Source organism: Choristoneura fumiferana, chromosome 24, assembly GCF_025370935.1.
Source record: "Choristoneura fumiferana chromosome 24, NRCan_CFum_1, whole genome shotgun sequence".
NCBI classification, from domain to species: domain Eukaryota; kingdom Metazoa; phylum Arthropoda; class Insecta; order Lepidoptera; family Tortricidae; genus Choristoneura; species Choristoneura fumiferana.
The window spans coordinates 5,346,971-5,367,924 of NC_133495.1; the positions used below are offsets into that span (position 1 = coordinate 5,346,971).

Genomic DNA, 20,954 nt, shown 5'->3' on the forward strand with positions numbered 1-20,954 from the left:
AAAAATATTTATAATATAGGAATAGGATAGGTTGGAAAATCAGCCAAGTGCGCTTGAAATAGTACACGTATGGTTCTGTAGCAAAATTTTAAGTGTTTTGGATACGTAAGGAACCATAAAACCTATCAAAATTGTATGAAAAATTGTTTTTTATTATAAGTTATATGAAAAATTGCTTGTTAAGCCATCAGAAAAAGTGCCGCTGATACAATGTTTTTAAATCATCTGTCATAGATGCCAAGACCGCGCGGCCGTTGATGATGACGATATGTAAAATTATTTAATGTTCTATGTTTTTAATTAAACTAAAAACGATGTCTTCCAATTATCATTCCATCAAAATAAAATAATTGTTGTTGATTATAATATAAAGAATAAATAACATTTATTATACATATTCGCAAATTTGAGTACTTACAATAAATTTTGGGAGGAATATATGTTTTAAATATTTATGAACAATACGAATGTAGTCTAATTTATACATGGATTGCAATAGCGCAGATGAAAGGTAGGAAAAGGTTGGAAGTAAGATTTTTTTAATGCGGCTCTTTTAAATGTGAGTACCTACCGAAGAAAAGTTCGTCTTATAGTCATTTTACGATGATCCCTAATAATATTAATATATAACTATTTTCACAACGTGATGATACTTTATAGTCCCTAATAACGTTTGTAAATAAACATCCGTCAAAAAAATATTGACGACCGGATGGCCAAGTGATTAGAGAACCTGACTACGAAGCTCGAGGCGGTTTGATTCCCGGCTGGGGCAGATATTTGTATGAATATGACGAATGTTTGTTCTCGGGTCTTGGATGTTTAATATGTATTTATGTATGTATATTTCTATGTAAGTAAGTTTATCCGTTGCCTAGTATCCATAGTACAAGCTTTGCATAGTTTGAGACTAGGTCAATTGGTGTCATGTGTCCTATTATATACATTTATTTATTTACGTCACTCCTCTGTATTATATAATTAATTGAGAATGTTTTTCAGCAGAAGCAGCGTTTTAGGAATTTTTGATTTTGGTTGTCAAATATTTCTATATTTCTGACATGGCTTTCAAAGTCTGTTATTACGGGCGTGAAAACAAAGTTTAGATTAAAATCATATGTAATACACCTTAAAACCGTACCATAAAAATATCGAGCATGCCACAGTGTTCCATAGTCCCTAGGAAAAAAGGGAGGACAAAGGTTTACGAAAGCCAAAACTGTCCGGAACGCATATTTGCCATAATTAATTTCAGATATTGCAAAATATTCACAAAATTATTCTAATTATAAATAAACCCGCGTAGCTCACCCAAAAACTATGAGATTTGACATTTCGGAGACCTCACACTACACTAGCGCCTCTAGTGGCGAATTCATATGCGATAGCCCTCATTGTGCTATACAAGTATCATAGGGATCATGGTAAAATTACTGTATTATACTTTGTATTTCAATGACAAATACTTGTGAAGAAACTGTCAGTTTTATGTTTTAGGGCGTACTTAACCGCTCACTGTTAAGTTTCCAATAATTTAACTGTGTGATATCTGTGTTGGCGTCAGTTTATTTTGTCCGAATAAATAGACTTGGCTTGACAGATATCAGTCACAGCAAGTATCAGAAATTTATCAGGAAGTTTTGAAACAGGCTCTAACAATCGTATTTAGAGAATTTAACTGACAATCCAGTGGAATTTCATAATAGGCTGGGCTATGTTTAAGGGAGAGCATCTGGGGCTACAACGAAATTCGAAGTTCGTGTCGTACCGTCCCTCTCTCTCGTATTAAATAACATAAGCGTCAGCGGGTCGGCAAGATAAGAAGTTGGAATTTTGCACTTCGTACTAAGTAAGGGCCTGGAGACTTCTTGACCTTCCACCTCGGAACCTTCATTAAGGATCCCTCCCTTTTCTTTTATTAATCTGTGTAGTAAAACGAGGGGCTTCCAAAAGTTGGCGTTTTGTATTCATATTTACAGTTATTGAATAAAAAAGCTTGACTATCAAAAATGTTAGATATGCGATTAGTATATTAAAATTCATGAAGTATACTCCAAATGATAATTGTTTTTAGCACAGTCTGATTATTATCTAATAAGTAATCAGATAATTATATTTTATAAACCTAACACTTTTGTATTTGAGTGTATACTTTCGTAAATATTTTTTTTGTCGAAAGTTATGCGAAAATAATAGCTATATTTTGTTTTGTTATAATTATGACAACGCTTAGATATATTCAAAAGTATTTAGAAATGTATCCAAGTGCAATAATGTTGTATAAATATACTTAAATACATATTATGTATTGTGATGAACAACCAGTCTAGATGTGTATTTTAAAGAATATAAAGTGTTAATCGCGTTTGATTCTCATTTGTTTATTTATATTACCTTTTTAATTGTTGTTTGTTCAAAGCAATTTAATTATTTATTGTCAATTTTAGTTGCAATTTCACCCTCCTTAGAGGTTGCACTTTGTGGAGCACCACCCTGTAAAAAATAATTTTATTACGATATTTGACCCCATTTAACTTTGAAAAGTGGCCCTACTATACATTTTATTTGTATAAATGAGTGACCAAAATTATATTTCCTCTCTCTTATTACCGCATCTCTCAAATTGCCCGATGTTGGTCTCGCATGTAGCAAGGGCGCATAACCGAAAGGAAAACGGCCAGTATAAATTATTTAAATAATAGGTAAGTATGCAACCTCGCTATGACTTTACGGGGCTGTTTCACCATCCATTGATTAGTGTTAACTGACGGTTAGGTATGATGCCATCTCTATTTGTTTTGTTCGAATAGACGGAGACGGCATCACATTTAACCGTCGGTTAACGCTAATCAATGGATGGTGAAACAGCCCCTAATTAACGTAGGTATATTGCATTTGTAAAATATTAGGCTCCGTTTCCACCAGAGATTTGCGAGGATGTGTTGCGAGGAATGTGTTTTTCATGAACCAAAGAAACGCTTCATTTTCAGCTGTTTCCACCGGAGATATGCTGTGCGAGGATAGGTAGGTAGATGAAGCGTTTCTATTGGTACATGAAAACACATTACTCGGCAACACATCCTCGCACATCTTTGGTGGAAACGCAGGGTGACACTCTTTCCCGGCCCGGATAATACAGGGATGGAAATACCGACCCTGTTTTTTGTGTACACGCCCATAGAAACTGACAGGAGCTTCTATGGGCGTGTAACACGAAAAACAGGGTCGGTATTTCCATCCCGGTATTACACGGGCCGGGAAAGAGTGTCACCCGAAACGCAGTCTTAGACTGTGCACAGTAAGATGGATTAAAAAAAAAACGCAACCTGGTTTAAATACCTAGTAGGTAGTGTAGTCGATTCTCCTCTCGATGTCGAAGAAACTACTTTAGGCTTTCAGTTATAGTTAGTTTCAGTTATTAACTAACACCTTGTATATTTTTATTCGAATAAACAGATAAACGTCACTGCTATCTGTCACATAAAATATCAGGTATTTTTATCAAATAATGGTGAAACAAACCCTCACGCAAAATAAAAAAAATATACCACCAAATTAACAATGAAAGTTATGGCCAAGGTTTTCGCGATAAAATAAAATAATTGCCAATTTATTTTGAGGTTATTCCTTCAGAGGCCGCCATGACAGCAAAATGGACGTGTACAGCCGCGCATGCGCGCTGTTGGCAATATGGCTGCACTGGTTGCGGATGGCGGTAAATATTTAGAACTAAAAACAATTTTAATATTCTTTTCATCAAATTGATCACATCAATCAGAAATGTTGCAAACTGGTACCTAGGGATTTCTTATTTGTTATAAAATAAGTTAAATTTTAACTGTTAAGAAAACTGAGGAAGAGTATGGGTTCTGAAATATGTTTACAAACTGTGGAGTCATCATGAAAATGGTTGAAAAACACTGCTTTGAATTAAGCATACCTAACACATTAAATATCCAATAATTACACATTTTGTCACTAAGAGCCCTTACAGCCTACGCCTAGGCGGACTGCAATGCAACTGCAACATAACTGCCAACAAATACATTGTCTCTTTGCATTCGGCAATACTTTTTTTTATTATTATTTAATTGTAGTGGCAGTTCCTGCTATATTGCAGTTTACATGCAGTCCTCCTGTAATGTCCCTTACCGTCTACGGATAAACTTGCATACAGATGGATCATTGCCACGCTTAAATACCCAAAGATTTAGAAGTTTCGATACTACGCCCTTACATACTTTGACTGCGCCAAAATGTGTCAAGTTCATAAACTTGTGAGCAAAAAATTTATCAACAATAAAATATCTGAACACGCCGCGACTGAATCTTATTTTCACAATCGCGTTTTTTCTCAAGCAGAATCGACATAGGTAGGTTTAGGTTATGTTAAGTTTGCATCGGCCCGAAGGGCCAAAACTACGCAAAAGTAGGAGCTCCGCGCGAGCGGAGCTCCGTCGACACTGTGTCTGTGTCGATTCTGATTGTAAAAAAACGCTACTGAGAAAATAAGCTTCAGTAAAAAACCAGAGTGGGAAAAAAACATTCGGGAAAAAATGCGAACGGAAATTTTGCTACTAGGAAATAACGATTCTGGGAAATTGATCTAACAAACCTTTATAGGTTTCATTCTGTATCTTAGTCTAGTTCTATTTATTTTCTTTTACGCCAGGGGGGTGCAAGTGCACCCGGCGCGCATGGCCGCGAAGGCATATCTAAACTTCTTCTAAATCTTTGTTGCCACTGCCGCAGCTACCCTACAACATACGGAACCACCCGTGCTGTCTGGGCCCCAACGAAAACCTAACCCTGGCCATGATCATTGACGCGTTCGAGATCTACGGGCACGACCCCACCGACAAGCTCGATAACCTCTGGCTGTATCAGAATGAGATGATTCAGATCAAGACGGCCGAAGACCAGGTATAGTGTGAAACCTAACGTTAACATAAACTAACATTTACTATTTAACTAAAGGTGCTCATCAACTTGAGCATTCACTTTTAAGATTGCTTTTTGTAGTATTTTGTGATTGGTTTTTTTTTTGAGTCTTTTTGTATTTTTATTTCAACTCCAAATTTGTTACTTTTACGGGTATCCCGTGAAACCATATCGAAAATACAAGCTGAGACATGGATGCACAGAAAAACCAGAAAAAGAGACCAGCACTGGGAATCGAACCCAGGTCCTCAGCAATCTGTGCTGCGTGCTATAACCCCTACACCACTGCTGGACAGGAATCTAGACATGAATTTTTCCCATGCATGCCCATCTCAGGTTGCTTTATTTCTAGTATGCTACTTAAGCAGAAGCACTAGCGACATCTGTTTCGATGAGAGAGTCTTTTTGTATTTTTTATTTCAACTCCATATTTTGTTACTTTTACGGTCATCCCGTAAAATCCATATCGAAAATACAAACTGAAACACAGATGCATAGAAAAAACAGAAAAAGAGACCAGCGCTGCCGCTAGTGTCGCCGCTTAAGTGACTTAATAAGAAACAAACAAGCTGAGATATGTGGTGCATGGGAGAATTTTGTGTCTGTACTACTGTCCAGTGGTTGTGTAGCGGTATAGCACGCAGCACGGAATGCTGACGACATGGGTTAGATTCCCAGTGCTAGTCTCTTTTTCTGGTTTTTCTGTGCATCTGTGTTTCAGTTTGTATTTTCGACATTCACTTTTAACAGAAGACTGAGCATTCGCCGTTTTTAAATTTGCAGAACTGAACAACGAAAAGAACCAAGTATAGAGCGTAGGTACAGCCGAACATTGCTACGAACGACCACACACGATTCTATTGAAGGATAGTAAATGATGAAAAAACAATTGCTCGGCTCGGCAAAAAGCTCCAAGCAAATTAATCGTCGTTTCGCTTGAATTCTCACTAAAACGCTCCTGTTTATTTTGCGAGCTAGCTGTAATTTAACATTTGCTATTGTAGTTCAAAACTGATTGCTTCTAGGATTGTGTCTCCATCGCCAGCTAAGGCACATAGAGCGAGATTGTCTACAACGTTTCCATAGCTCACAAAAAGTACTGTCAAAATTTTATTATGTACTGGAAAATGGCACTCCTTGCCATCTGGCGCCTCGAGCGACCGCTCCTCTTGCTAGAGCAAGACCCCAGGGCCCACGCTGAGTATGTCCCCGTACAATTGTAATTTGTAAATTTGTACGGAACCCAACCCTTAGTAATTAAGTTTGACTTGCACTTAACCGGTTTTTTATACCAGGATTCTAAAAGGTTAATAACGTAACGATTTCAGTACCTGATCAATGAAAAAGTCCACATAGCCAGCGATCACTTGGGGCGTTTCATCAAACTGCACATTAAAGAACTGAAGGTGAGTACAAAATGCGGGTCTTTGGCGTCGTTCCTGTCGTGTGTTTAATGCGGTCACTTGATTTTCACCTAATGCCTGAAACTAAATGAGTTCTTGGTAGGAGTCAGCAAAGGTTCTCTGCCTTTCCCTAACTCACGATTCCCAAATGTTTCATTTGCCAAACTGTTTAATTTCCCAACTCGGGATTTTTCTGAAACTATATTATTTTCGGAACTTTCATAAAACAAACCTAACCTAACCTACTCTATTCTATAAAAGCATAAGACAATACACTGAAAAAAAAATTTGGGTTCGGAGAAAATTGAGTTGGGAAATTAAACATTTGGCAAACAATAATTCTGCATCCTGAAACAGCCCCTTAATCTAGTATTAAATTATTAAGTTTTTAAAGAAGGTAATGATTTAGTTTTATCTTTACTACATCTCAAAATCAAATAAATACACTAGGTTCTCCTGATCACGCTGGACGACGTGATAGACAATATGCTTACGATGTATGAGAACCACAACTCCATCGCAGCCGAGAGAAAGGCCACGTACACCGGCGGACCCGTCCCCATGGAGTTTTATCTAAGCCAAGGTATGTACCTACCTACCAGTTATTAATATTTAGAAGACAACGACAAGGATTAGAAATTACCTATATTAAAGCAACATGCACCTAGCTTATTTATAAATAACTTCCTCATTTTTGACAAAAACTAAACTATATGCCTATTCTCTACTGATAACACTATTTTTCTATTCTAATCCCACGATATCGGGATAAAATCTCAACATTACAACTGTTTGGTTTAGGGTCATGCATGACATAAAATTTGACACAGTTATTTTTAATGCAACGTTAACGAAGACTGGTGTAATTTTTGGACATAATTAGGAATTCAGTAAAATCCCGGACAATTCAATTGCCCAATCTAATGGTTTACCTACGTAAACAAAGCCGTGGGTAAGGTCTATACTACACATAAGATGTCTTTAAATTATACAATATATTTCAGCAGTAGGTACTTGGATTAGTTTAACTAAATTTTGGTTGAAAACTGTTTTCATGCATTTCATGCTGTTCAAAGTAAACCGCGTCATAGAGACGCGTTTACATTTTGAGCTAAAAAATTCGTTGAAAAAACCCAACCATCTGCTGAAATATTTCGGTTTCATTTTAAAACATCTTGCTTAAGACATCTATACCTACATACCTATAAAACATCTTGCATAAGTAACGTGTGTTCAAGTATAAGGGGGTAAGTTTCTCTGCTGACGAGCACCCTTTTCAGTTATAGTACAAAAGCAGAGATAGAGTTAGAGCTTCTAATATTGAAAGCAAATTCACCCTTTCAGAGTACTACTGTGGCAAAAACGTGTACATGTTCATGTCAGAACTGTACACAGACATTTACAACATGGGCCGCGGCCCGGCGCCCTACTGCAAGGACCGGTCGTTCGTTTTCCTCGGATTCCTCCACTACCACGACGAACAAAAGTATTACCTTCTGGACGACCCCAGCATATCATTCCCGACTGACAACTTCTTACACGGATTGGAGTGTCACATCGGCATTTGTATATTTAGGTGAGAAGAAGGTAGCTTTCGATGTTGGCGACAGCGCCCGACGACGGCAACACACGACCGCAACCGGCCGTGCAAGCGATCGCGTCGCACGACTAAGTTCGTACTAAGCAGTAGGTTGCCCGACGGTCGCGGTCGCAAACAACGGAATGAAACCTTTAGGTACCTAACGCATTCATTGCCGGCATATTTTTACGAACTTCCAATAATGATAATAATTAATAAGTACTTGAATTATTCTACAATAAAATAACAGTAATAAACAATCCTAAATGTAATGTACCTAATTATATTTTTACAACCTTTTATTAAAACTTTTGAATAAGTAGGTAAAAAAAGTAATTAAGTAGGGCATTACTTAATTACTTTTTCCTACCTACTTATTTTAAAGCTTTTTTTCTTTTTAAATTGTCTATGTGCTTTATGTTTTTGCAAATTAGTAAATAAAATGTTTCTCTCTTTCTTTTTCGTTCAATGGTGTTTCCTTTCGTTTTATTTATTCTTCCTTCTCAATGATGATTCAATCTGAATAACTCACATCTCCGAAGGTTCCCTTTCAAAAAGCTGATGCAGCGCGACCGTGACGTCTCCACCCTTCCGAAGGCGATAGTGAAGTGCGGGCTGGTCATGTACAAGTTGCCGCCCCTGACTGCGGCGTCCTGCATCATCGCTTCTGGCTCCTTCATCCTCGACTTCAACATCCAGGGGCTGCGGTACCGGCATTACGACTACATACTGGTGAGACTTTTTGGTAACAGACAGACAGACGGTTACTTTTGCATTTTATTATGTTATTTGTCAGTAGGTAAAAGTAACTTAAGTATGGGTATAGCAAATAGCCAAATATTAGTACTAATAATTATTATCATCCCAGCCTATATACGTCCCACTACTGGGCACAGGCCGCCTCTCAGAATGAAAGGACTTGGCCGTGGTTCACGCGGACCCAGTGCGAATTAGGAACTTCGCACTCACCATTGAATTGCTTCGCAGGTTTTGTTACGATGTTTTCCTTCGCCATTAAGCTCGTTCCCAAATCGATAATACAAACTGATACATGGATGCACAGAAAAACCAGAAAAAGAGACCAGCGCTGGGAATCGAACCCAGGTCCTCAGCAATCCGTGCTGCGTGCTATAACCCCAACACCACCGCTGTACAGGAGTGTAGACACAAATTTCTCCTATGCACACATATCTCAGATATATCATATCTTTTTCTGGTTTTTCTGTGCATCCATGTCACAGTTTATATTTTCGATATGGTTTTCACGGGATACCAGTAAAAGTAACAAATTTGGAGTTGAAATAAAAAATACGAACTCCAAAAAACCAATCATAATTAAGCTTGTTGTAAATTTGGAGTGTATTTTCACACATGAATTTCGAAAACCCAGAAGTACAAGCCCGGGCACAAACCTGCGAACTAATTCAATGGTGTGCGTGCACCCAGCCCAAGCCCTCTCATTCTGAAAGGAAGCGTGTCCGTAACGGGACGTTACCTCGACCATTCTCAAAATTGCAAAAATTTGCGTGGGCGGGCTATAAGTAGCTCTGAAATATAATCAACTAGTGCGAATATATTTTTCAAATAGCGTATAACTTTTCCCAAAGGTTTTAGAAGAATTAAGCTTTATTTGTTTATTTGCCATACTTATTTTATTATTCAAACCCTTGTTCTTCGATTACCGTAGCCTGTCCGCATGCTTCCTGTCTTGAAAGTTGTTTCTCATTTTAGTCAGGAGTGGATTACATCTATGTCATTTAAAATTCTGGTAGATAAAATACAGTTTGTTTGTTTGACTAGGTACATTAAATGCATTTCGATAAAACCTATTCTTTCAAATATATAGGCACCATTGCCGATCAATTTCAAAGTAATCATCTCTAAGCAACCTTATGTTTGCACATCACTATCGGTAACTAGATGAAAATCGTCAAGAAATGAGAATGGCCGACCTCTTGAATGATTTTGATTTAGATGGTCATTAATGCATCTAGTGCAAGATTCCTTTCTCCACAGACAACACCGAACGGAGCGACGTATTATACCAAAGAGCGGTATACTCCCCTCGTCTGCGACCATCACGTGTGCGAGTGGAACTACACCAACCACTATGGAGGTAAGACAGGTCTAGCAGAGGTTAGAGCAGTCTTTCCCGAAGTGGGTGATAACGCCCTCTAGTGGGCGCTGGATGCCCAAAAATCTTCACCTTTGTGCCTTCATTAGGCGAGACTAATATGTTATTGAGGTTTTTAACCCAGCGAGCTCTTGCATTGAGTTGGAAACTGAACCTTATTAACTTCATCATACGTCACAATTGCCAGTGTAATTATTGAAAATACGATAGCTGCTTTTGATTCTGTGGTAGTATGCAATAAATGGGGCCTTAAGGGTTAAGGTAAAAAAAAATGGGGGAGGACAGTACAGCCAACAAAAAGTACAGTCAGCAAAAAAAACCTGTATTAAAAATGTTTTTTTTTACCAAAAACTTATTTAGACTCTTTTTAGTAGGTACCTACCTATTACTGCCAGATTTTGCGTAAATCTTAGAATATTTGAGATTTTTTAGTAAAATAGAAGAGGCCGCTGTGCCCAGCAGTGGGCCGTATATGAGCTGGGATGATAATGATCTCTCTGCTTGACAGGACCCTTCCTGATCCCGGGAGACCCGGGCTCCGGGATCGACCCCATGCCGCCGTACGTAGAGACCACGCCGAAACCCGAGATAGACGAGTCCGACAACATCACCGTGCCATGTGAGTTGCAACCACTAAATCACTATAACCATTTGTAGTGTTCGGACCATCACGGATTATTCGCAGTAGGTAGTTCCTTTGACTGTTCCTTAGATGGAACTATTGCGTTTTTCTTTTCGCACTAAGTAGTTCCTTCAGAAGACTTGAAGCAAGAACCGTGTTTATTTTTCGCCTTTGTTATGCTACTGCGAAATGAACAAAGGCGAAAAACTAAACGCACTTCTCTCTCGCATAACCTTGTGAAGAACTAGTTCGAAAAAAACGCAATAAGTAGTTCCATCGAAGGAACAGCCAAAGGAACTACCTACTGCGAATAATCCTAGTTGCAAGGGGGTTACTACTAATTTTCGGAACCTAAAGTGACAGTAAAAGTGACGAAAATCTCTTTGAAGTAGGATATACTTATACTGAGCGGCAAATATTCTGGTCCTCAAATGTATGCAGAATTGGTAATTTTGTATGAAGGGTGGGCGCAATTTTGTGCCGCTGAGTATATTTAGGGCCTGCTATTGCTGATTACACGCAAAAAACATACACAGGACGAGTGCGGGTCGGGTCTATTTACGTGGCTGCATAGGTATATGAACAACATTAAACTGAAGCTAGATACACACTGACGCCAGAGGCTGCGTGCGGCGGTTGTAAATGAGGGCTATCGTTTTTTGTCTCACTAGATGGCGCACTGTTGCGTGAGGTTTTTAAGTATGGCTTTCAAAGTCTGTTATTACGGGCGTGAAAACAAAGTTTAGATTATAATCATATTTCATCATCATCATCATGTCAGCCGAAAGACGTCCACTGCTGGACATAGGCCTCCCCCAAGGCTCTCCACTCAGACCGGTCTTGTGCAGCACCCCCTGCCCCGCCGTTACCATGGCCGCTACCGGAGCCAGGAATAGCAGGGCCGCCGGGGACTAGGGGTCTGGGCTGCTGAATCATATTTAATACACCTTAAAACCGTACCATAAAAATATCGAGCATGCCACAGTGTTGCATAGTCCCCGTTTTGTCGAAAAAAAGGGAGGACAAAGGTTTCCGAAAGACAAAACTGTCTCAAAACACAGACATATTCATTGCCCCGGAACGCATATTTGCCATAATTAATTTCAGATATTGCAAAATATTCACAAAATTATTCTAATTTTAAATAAACCCGCGTAGCTCACCCTAAAAGAGATTTGACATTTCGGAGACCTCACGCTACACTAGCGCCTCTAGTGGCGAATTCATACGCGATAGCCCTCATTTGAGCTAACGTGAAAGAGGGCACACAGAATACCGCGCGGCTATAGGTAAGCCTTAACTCTGTTTTAACTCATTTATTAAGTAAGAGTACATCCAGTACCGCCTCCGCGCCGCGCCGCACCGCCCCGCCACCGCTCTCTGTTTCAAGCTTGACGGCTGGCGCGGGGCATAATACCTAGGGTAGGGTGCGTAACAGACCCGCCGCACTCTCGACTCGACCCGCACCCGTCCTGTGTGTTTTTCAGTAAGGGGAAGGGGAACATACATTTTATTATGGTTCAGATATATTGGACGGCTGCCTGTTCATGTACCCGCCCAACTACGGCTCCATCGCCGGTAAGAGCTACCTGGATGCCGTGGAACTGCACGACGACCGGTTTACATGCAACGCGGCAGGCAATAAGGTAATATTATATTCCTTTACCGGTTTCACTCGCGGCATAAACCCCTGTTCTACCTATCCCAACCAGCGGAGCACAGGCGCCGTGGCGGACTACCTAACAGTGAGGCGGAAGGGGAGAAGCCCGCCCCGGGCTTCCAGGGGGCCTCCAAATGTCCACAATTCCCATGTTAAAGTCCATTCCTCAACTAGGCCAAAAATGTGGGTTTGCTTCTAATACTGGGGACCTCATTCAGCTTTGCCGCCCCAGGCCCCGAACGCGCTTGGTCCGCCACTGCGCCACTGTACTTCTCTTCATTTACTTTGCACGACGTGTTTACCCGTGAAAAAAATTATCTTACTGACTAAACGGTTGATATTTCCCTTTGAGTATTTATCTATAATAAATAGTCAAGATAGTTAACCAATAGGTACTCAAGAAATTTTTATAAATTTTTATACTCAAGAAATTTACTCAAGATGTGATAAATACTCGAAGATATTTCCAGATATTAAATGCATATGTAAGCTGGTACAGTCAGCAACAAAGATATGAATACAGCCAAAGTGCCAAAAATATGTAACAGGACTTTATTGGCTGAACATTAAGGTCGTGCACCTATACATATTTTTGGATTCATATCTTTGTTGCTGACTGAACCTGCATCCTGATGCCGCAGCAATATATCGGAATAAACATGCTTATGAAATGGCAGCTACTCGTACATGCCAAGTTTCATCCAAACCATTTTAGCGTGATATGTAACAAACCCACACGCGACGGCTTTGGAATTTGCTTAACGTGATTTTATAAGACATAAGTCCACCTCTTGTACATTTCGTTGTCATTTGTTTATCAAAGATTTAATCCCTAGGGTCTATACTGGTACCCGCAATGGATGGGCGCCATGCCCCATCACCCCTACCCTTCGATGAGCGACGATGTTGGCACCCCGGAATCGTACTACCCCCACCAGACTGGTTTTGACCACGAAGAGCTAGGGGAATTGGACTAGAGAATTAGAGGTTTTATAAATAAAATTAATGTATTCAGAATTGTCTTTTAATCAATCTGTATCAGTAATTATACCTACAGAACAAAGTGTTTGGCCGTGGTGCAAAATGAGTGTTTCGAGCTAATATATAATGGATTAACTCTTTTGTTGAAATAAAGTTAGATATAATTTGTGGTTTCTATACATTATTCAAATAATAAATCATGAACAGCTCGAAACACTAATTATGTATTAGGGGTTTTTACCAACAATAAGAGGTGTGACAGGGACTTTCTTTGCGCGATAGAATCCAGAATACGGAAATTCGTCGAAAAACTAAAGTCACCGACATAGCTGGAAAAATACGCAAGTGGCAATCGGCGGGCCACATCGCTCGAAGAACAGATAACCGTACGGGGAGAAAAGTCCTCGAGTGGCGACCACGAACCGGAAGACGAAGCGTTGGCAGGTCCCCACTAGGTGGACTGACGACATCGTGAGAGTTGCGGGAAACCAGTGGATGCAAGTGGCGAGTTGTCGTTCATTGTGGCGTTCTAAGGGGGAGGCTTTTGCTCACCAGTGGACGTCTTCCGGCTGATGATGAACAGCAATAACATTTGGTCTAATCGTCGCATGATGAAGAAGCCGCGTTAGTTAATAGTTTAAAGCGTTCGGTTGTTTCGTGTTTGACTGTACGTGTTTACAGGTTGGCGATTAAACTTTCCATTTCGACATTAAGAAACCTTAAGGCGCAAATAAGAAATTCTACAACAGATTGCAATTATACTACAATTTAAGTGATCCTTTTAAACAAACATTTGATTAATGTAATGACATTATACCACTACCCATGTAAATCTTCTAGTGAAATTTCAGAGTATTTCTTAAGCCCAGTCCTGCAAGAAAAATCGTGCAAGTTGCATTACATTGCGAGCCCGTAAGGGTCAATACAGACGGGCAGCATTTGAACTGTAACCTAGCTGCAAAATGGCAGTTCGAGTACAGTTGGTGAAACTGCATCAAAACTGCAAACCAACTGTGCAGTCCGCTTACAGTTGCCGTGCAGTCATGTCAATCGCACACCGACTGCAAGCTGGCTGCACGGTCGTAATGCAGTTATATTAAAACTGAATTGTGACTGCAATGCTCCCATCTCGTAGTTCTATTGCAGTCGTATTGCAGCTTCTGCACTTCAAATGTTGTCCGTTTGTACCGGCCCTAAAGCGAACGAATATCAAGTGGTTAATCGATCGCCGCAATGTAATGCAACTTGCACGATTGTCCTTGCAGGTGTAAACTGGGGTATTATAAAAAACTATTAAAAATATGCAGAGAGGAATCTTTTTTCCGCCTGGCTTCCCCGAGGCACGATCGTGAAAGCCGGCGTACCCCCTCTCACTTCAAAATACTTGGTCTTCAATATATCCCCCAAATTCATCGACATATCAATCACTTGAGGCAATTTGTTGCAACCTTCCGAGTAAACATTTATTTTCTCTATAGAGTAATTGTTTTGAGTATCCCATGGAGCTGGAAATACTTTAGCCAACTGGCTTTCTAAGGGGACATCTTCAGGGCAATCAACTATAAAATCAGTTAGCAAGGTCTCGGGGTAAAACAAAAGAACTGGCCAATTTAATTTCCCATCTTCCAAGTACACCATATGGGCATGAGCACCGGGCATACTTGGTTCTAACTTTGCCAAGTCCAAGTCGCCATCTTCATCGCATTGGGCAATCTTTATTCCCCGGTCGAGTATAGCTTTTATAACCGCGTCTTTAGTTTGGACTTTTACTTGCTCCAATTTATCTTGTTTTCGTTTGTCTCTTGCTTGCATGAGGAGTTTTCTTTTCGCTTTTTTTATCAACTCACTTGCTTCATTATCATTTGGGGTTATTTCAAGTAGTTTTTCGCAGTGTTGAATACATAAATTGTACTTGGAGATGTCGAAAGCGCATTTGGAGGCTCTGAGACGAGCTTTGGTGTGGTCAGGTTTGAAGGTTAATGCTCGCTCACTGTCTGCGAGGGCTGAACGGTAGTTTTTTAAATGGTATTGAGCTGCTGCTCTATTGTTATAGAGAAATGCATTCATGTCTGCATCTTCACATTTCACCCTGATGCCTTCTGTGTATCTGTGAAATGATATAAGGTGTTTGGAAAATTACAAAAATTAAATGGCTATTAATTTTTTGATGATGATGATGATGTGATCCTGTTATCCCTCACTAGGGACATAGGGCTCGTAGAAGAGTTTTCCATTTACCGTTTTTAATTTTTTACTGTCTTAAATTTTTATAAACTGGGGCCCTACGTAAGGAGCCCCACTGGAAAGTATTACTGTGAATGTCATTGGCAACATAAACAAAGACTAATCAGTTATATTTACACAAATATAAATGACTTCTAGGGCCTCCATCAGATTTTCGGCTCTGGGCATGAACCCCATGTGCTTTTATAGGAAAGCTGGTACAGGAACAGGATAAACCCCTTCTTACTTCTTAATATTGAATGTATGCAAAGAAATCAACTTTGAATCTGTTCATTTGCATATGTTAACCCCGACCAAGCTTCTGTCAACCCTGAAAAGTTGGGGTTGCCATAAACCACTTTGGGTATTACTAACACACTAACCACAACATCTATTGACCTGGGTCCATATCGGCTTGCATAGTTATTCAAAATCTGAAGGTACAATACAATACAATACAAAGACTCTTTATTGTACACCAGACATAGTAAGCGATACAGAAAACAAATTATTAAAATTACAAGGTGAGCAATAGGCGGCCTTATCGCTTAAGAGCTATCTCTTCCAGGCAACCTTTTTTACAGAAAGAAGGAAGGACTAGTTTACAACAGGTGGTGCATCAAAAGTAGATCAGAAAATTTAAACGTAACAGCAATACATCTACGAATACATACATAATTATATCGTACATATAATATACGTCCAAAATAAATATAGGTAGTGAGATAAACAGCAACAAATAAAAAGGTAATGTTTCTCGGAATTATTGTTTGTCATAACTCTTTTTTCTCTGAATCCAATGATTGTTCAGAATTGTTATAAAACAAACCTAACCTAACCTATAGTTTTTTATAGGATGATCATTTAAAATAGTCAGAAAAACTTCAAAAAATTTCAGGTTTCAGTGGGAAAAAAATTATGACAAACAATGATTCAAAGAGTATGCGAACTTTGGCGCTCCCCTATTGACCTATTGGAAGATACATACGGACACTCAGACATACATACGGACTCATTACTTCATCACTACTGTCTCACCCAAGAATCGCCATTCTATAGTTCTTATGCCGAAAGTTGAAATTTCCATCTTCCTTATAATTGGTAGCCAATTCCAAGACCGTGTTCTCTTCCGGGTCGTACTTCAGCTTAGCCAGCCCTTCGGAAAGTGCTGACATCTCACCATTCTCCGGAACTGACTTCATGAAGAAAGGATGCTTGTCCATCTCCTCCTGAAATCAACAGTTGAACCAGTTAGTTCACCTTTAATATATGCTTAGTGCGATTTCCCTAGATAAAAGAAGCCTGTTTCACATTACAGGGACAGCTGTGTGGCTGTGTTCAGAATTCACTTATTCTTATCCCGAGGGAATAATCCTATGTTGTGAACAAAGTTGCGGACAAAATAAATGCGTAACTACTTAAACATTTTCCAAAATTCCACATTTCATTCCAAAGTTAGCCTTGGGAGAGGCCTATGTCCAGCAGTGGACGTCTTTCGGCTGACATGATGATGATGATTCCAATGTTGGTACGAATATTATTAGTTGTTTGTTGATTTTTGAATTAAAAAATTTGCACCATCTGTCTGAATATATTTTTTTTTTAGTTTTATCATTCTCTTATTTTAGAAGGTACAGGGGGGGATACACATTTTACCACTTTGAAATTGTCTCGCGCAAACTATTCAGTTTAGAAAAAAATATATTAGTAACCTCTATATCATTTTTGAAGACCTATCCATATACTCCACACGTATGGGTTTGATGAAAAAAAATTTTTGAGTTTCAGTTCTAAGTATGGGGAACCCCCAAAATTTATTGTTTTTATTTCTATTTTTGTGTGAAGATCTTAATGCAGTTCACAGAATACATTTACTTACCAAGTTTTAACAGTATAGTTCTTATAGTTTCAGAAAAAAGTGGCTGTGACATACGGACGGACAGACACAGACAGACAGACAGACAGACAGACAGACATGACAAATCCATAAGGGTTCCATTTTTTGCCATCTGGCTACGGAACCCTAAAAACGTCAGCCTGTATTTGTATTTCCATATAATCCTCCGAAAAATCAATCAAAACACGAAAAAAAGGATTGCAGAAAGTAAATATATGTTACTCCAAATTTAACGTGAGAGAAGCCGCGGGAAAAAGCTTAGTCACCCTATATTATGTTATGACATGAAGTGAACTGAGCCATGAGCTATGAGATTGTCCTATGTTGGTACTGAAACATCATACATACTTTTATCTCTTCAATTGCACTGAAGTTTGATATTCCGCGGCAGTGTGATTTTCATTTCTGATATAACTCGCATTACTTACACTTGTCTAATCTGTTAACTTCCCACATAACATGCAGATTTTAAGATTAGAAGGAAATAAAAGTCAAACTTTACCTCCCACTTGTCTTCAGACCAGCCGTCGGTGTACCTTTTCCTCTCCAAACTGTTGATAAAGTCGTCTAACTCTTGGTCCATTTTCTGACACAGCGCCAAGCGCTCTTCGTCCGTCATCGGCTTTTTCGGATCTTGAGGCGTTTCTTCAGCCATTTTCAGTTATTCAGTCAATACACTTAGAAAGTATAACTGAAATTATGGCTGAATCGTTATTAGAAGTTGGGCCGACGTTTACTTCAATAAATGTAGATTGGCACACGATTGGCACTTACATTTAGTGATTTGGTTTTGCTATTTCAGTTATGTATTGATTGAAAATGCATCCAGTTGGTATGTCACTGATATTAAATCATGCTCGCACTGCTACGCATGTAATTTAGAGGTTATGTTGTTGTGTTTACCACGTCAATGTCAAAATGACAGTTTAATTTTTTTACTTGTTTCAGGGACGATAGGCTACAATTTATTTATTTTTTTATTTGACTGGATGGCAAACGAACAAGTGGGTCTCCTGATGGTAAGAGATACCACCGCCCATAGACACCTGCAACACCAGGGGGATTGCAAATGCGTTGCCAACCTAGAGGCCTAAGATGGGATACCTCAAGTGCCAAGTAATTTCACCGGCTGTCTTACTCTCCACGCCGAAACGCAAAAGTGCAAACACTGCTGCTTCACGGCAGGATTAGCGAACCACTTATTATGGAACCACTTTGCATTTTTTTTATTATTTTGGTCAAAGTAATTTAAATTTTCTTTTTTTACACTGATACCTACATAAGCTTAAAATTATAACTTCGTATCGTGCCGTCCCGCTCACGTCAATAGAATTTAAGAGTAGAATAAAAGGGACGGTATGAGATAATCTTCACCTCCTAGGATTGATACAGAAAAAGTAACGTAAAAACTTTGATTATACCCGTAAAAACGGTTCAATAATTACAAAACTAAGTTCTGAGTTCTGAAAATGAAAAGTAAACTGAAATTTTATTTTCAATTAAAATGCTTCAACGTAAAAATATTATAAACAAAATGTCTAAGTATCTAACGTATCGTTCCAGCTTCCCACAGAGCAATATATTCCTTCTTCCTACATTCACGTCTCCTGAAGTAATCGGGGTACTGAGCCTTCTCAAGAGGATGCCAATAGTCTAGAACCCAGTCTGGTGGTTCAACTTCACGAGCGAAGGCCACCCCTGCTGCCAGTCCTTGAGAGTACGGAACTAAAAACACAACAATAAATGATGTCAATTAAAATACGTACTAAGTACGAATTTGACGAATTTCTTTAATTTAACATCTGGTCACAGAATAGATAATAGTACAAGATCTGGTCTCGCCTAATAGCATGGTGAACTCTGGTTGAGGTCGTTCAAAACGCATCATTGTAGTGTGGTGGTGGTTATAGTTGGGTTTGTGTGATTTGGGTGTATAGTTCTGTGTGAAGGTGGAGGAGCTGCATGAACATTACATTTATTGCACAGACGTAGCTATTATAAGAATGTCATAAGTTCGCGGGTGAGCAAAGTATCTAATAGGCTAGACGGCTAAAAAACTGTTTCAGTCAGTCAGTTAAATTATTAAAAAATATTGTATTTACACGTATTTTTTCTTTTGTTTGACGAAAAAATTACAAGGATATCGTGCTTAGAAGTTTCGAGTGACGTCACTATTTGGTACAGTCACCACATTAATATCTGCCACAGCGGAGCATGCAAAAATATCTGACACGTCCTTCCGGCCGGGGGGGAACCAGATATTTATGCACGCCTGTTGTGTACGAGTCGTCACGCCTATTATTTATAGTAAATTACATTACTTTGGGAATCTCTCGTTATTTAGAATACTTATTTTCCTTTTTATACTAACACTTCGCGCCAGGGATTGAATGTTTCTTGCTGAATACTTCGTGCTGTCCTACCCTCAATAAGCGACGCTGCTCTTTGGGGTCGCATTCACAAGCATTTTTATCAAATTCCTTTCTTAAAATAACTTGATGGTAACGAACAACAAATCTAAAAAAAACCGTTTATTATAATTTAAGTTCATCTGATGAATGCGTCTAAAATGAAACTAGGTATGTGCGAAATATTCATTTTCTTCTCACCTTGCTACATAATATGATTCGATCAGCCGCATTGCAGTCTTGTAAAGTGTGCACACCTGCTGAGAATGGCTCCTTAATTCTGGTGCAAACGGCATAGTTTCTGGTATGATACTTAACTAAAAATAATAATTATGAGCTTCAGACCAAATTTAGTAAACTTTTGACTAACAAATAGAAATATCGTAGATCAATAATTAAATTAGACGTCTTTGTCAATTTTTTTATCGCCTGACTAGCGCCTGACAGAATAGTTGAAGTTCTGATTATAGGAAATATAAAAAAATATTTTGCCATGATGATCCGAACATTTCATTGTTTTAAATTAGTTTTGACTACGAATTAATTAAATGATTTGGAACACGGAGCAGAACTTTTTTTTGTGAATATTTATCTGAAATAAATGTTTATTGTTATTAATATACGAATTTAAAAAATCAGTAACAAAACAGTAGGTACCTCTCCTTGCAGTCGGGTAAAAAGGAACAAAATTACTTAAAAACTTTTACCGTAAAGTTATTTAGTGTACGTGGCTGTTGGCACCATGTTAGACCATAGTAGATTGTACAACAAGAGCATAAAACAAGCCATTTTACAACAGACGTTCAAACAGCCACCGAGCCGGTACGACGACACGTCGATAGGAAAATGGGTTTAATGCTCGAGTTATACACTAATTTTCACTTCGATTGCGAGAAAATAAAATAGCAACAATGAAAAAAATTATTCACTTACTAGGTTTTTTCATGCATTGCTATAAATTTTTAGTTTTATTGATTTATCTTGATTGATTTATGGTTTTATATAAATTAAAAACAAAAATAAAAATCATAGAACCTTTTTCTTTGTGGCTGTTAACACCTGTTTGTAATGGTCTTAGACGAAGATTTTAATCTTTGATTTGAATT

General features: G+C 38.8%; 3 protein-coding genes across 3 annotated transcripts; 1 reads left to right on the plus strand and 2 right to left on the minus strand.

Annotated features, from left to right (window-relative positions):
• The first annotated feature begins 3,315 nt into the window (after nt 1-3,315).
• On the plus strand, nt 3,316-13,338 carry LOC141441426 (uncharacterized). The gene is made up of 10 exons (XM_074106152.1): nt 3,316-3,715; nt 4,753-4,923; nt 6,270-6,347; nt 6,795-6,927; nt 7,689-7,920; nt 8,466-8,655; nt 9,940-10,039; nt 10,566-10,676; nt 12,204-12,325; nt 13,176-13,338. Exons 1-10 carry the CDS (start codon nt 3,653-3,655, stop codon nt 13,314-13,316), a joined length of 1,341 nt encoding a protein of 446 aa, XP_073962253.1. The 5' UTR covers nt 3,316-3,652; the 3' UTR covers nt 13,317-13,338.
• An 11-nt stretch (nt 13,339-13,349) lies between these two features.
• Dpit47 (DNA polymerase interacting tpr containing protein of 47kD) lies at nt 13,350-18,297 on the minus strand. The gene is made up of 4 exons (XM_074106153.1): nt 18,215-18,297; nt 17,943-18,131; nt 16,582-16,772; nt 13,350-15,427 (listed from the first exon to the last, which is right to left on the minus strand). The coding sequence occupies exons 2-4, from the start codon at nt 18,093-18,095 to the stop codon at nt 14,614-14,616; spliced, it is 1,158 nt and encodes a 385-aa protein (XP_073962254.1). The 5' UTR covers nt 18,096-18,131; nt 18,215-18,297; the 3' UTR covers nt 13,350-14,613.
• Nucleotides 18,298-18,941: 644 nt separating this feature from the next.
• LOC141441715 (NADH dehydrogenase [ubiquinone] 1 beta subcomplex subunit 9-like) lies at nt 18,942-20,287 on the minus strand. Its single transcript, XM_074106540.1, has 3 exons — nt 20,050-20,287; nt 19,812-19,957; nt 18,942-19,165 (listed from the first exon to the last, which is right to left on the minus strand). Exons 1-3 carry the CDS (start codon nt 20,142-20,144, stop codon nt 18,987-18,989), a joined length of 420 nt encoding a protein of 139 aa, XP_073962641.1. The 5' UTR covers nt 20,145-20,287; the 3' UTR covers nt 18,942-18,986.
• Between the last annotated feature and the right edge of the window lie 667 nt (nt 20,288-20,954).

Coding starts and splice junctions, on each gene's coding strand:
- LOC141441715 (XM_074106540.1), bottom strand. CDS start 20,144: ATGCCGTTTGCACCAGAATTAAGGAGCCATTCTCAGCAGGTGTGCACA. Junction 19,958..20,049: donor GAATCATATTATGTAGCAAG/GTGAGAAGAAAA, acceptor GGTTTTTTTTAG/ATTTGTTGTTCGTTACCATC. Junction 19,166..19,811: donor TTCAATCCCTGGCGCGAAGT/GTTAGTATAAAA, acceptor TTGTGTTTTTAG/TTCCGTACTCTCAAGGACTG.
- Dpit47 (XM_074106153.1), bottom strand. CDS start 18,095: ATGGCTGAAGAAACGCCTCAAGATCCGAAAAAGCCGATGACGGACGAA. Junction 16,773..17,942: donor GGTCTGAAGACAAGTGGGAG/GTAAAGTTTGAC, acceptor TGTTGATTTCAG/GAGGAGATGGACAAGCATCC. Junction 15,428..16,581: donor TATAGAATGGCGATTCTTGG/GTGAGACAGTAG, acceptor ATCATTTCACAG/ATACACAGAAGGCATCAGGG.
- LOC141441426 (XM_074106152.1), top strand. CDS start 3,653: ATGGACGTGTACAGCCGCGCATGCGCGCTGTTGGCAATATGGCTGCAC. Junction 3,716..4,752: donor TGCACTGGTTGCGGATGGCG/GTAAATATTTAG, acceptor CCACTGCCGCAG/CTACCCTACAACATACGGAA. Junction 12,326..13,175: donor GCAACGCGGCAGGCAATAAG/GTAATATTATAT, acceptor TTTAATCCCTAG/GGTCTATACTGGTACCCGCA.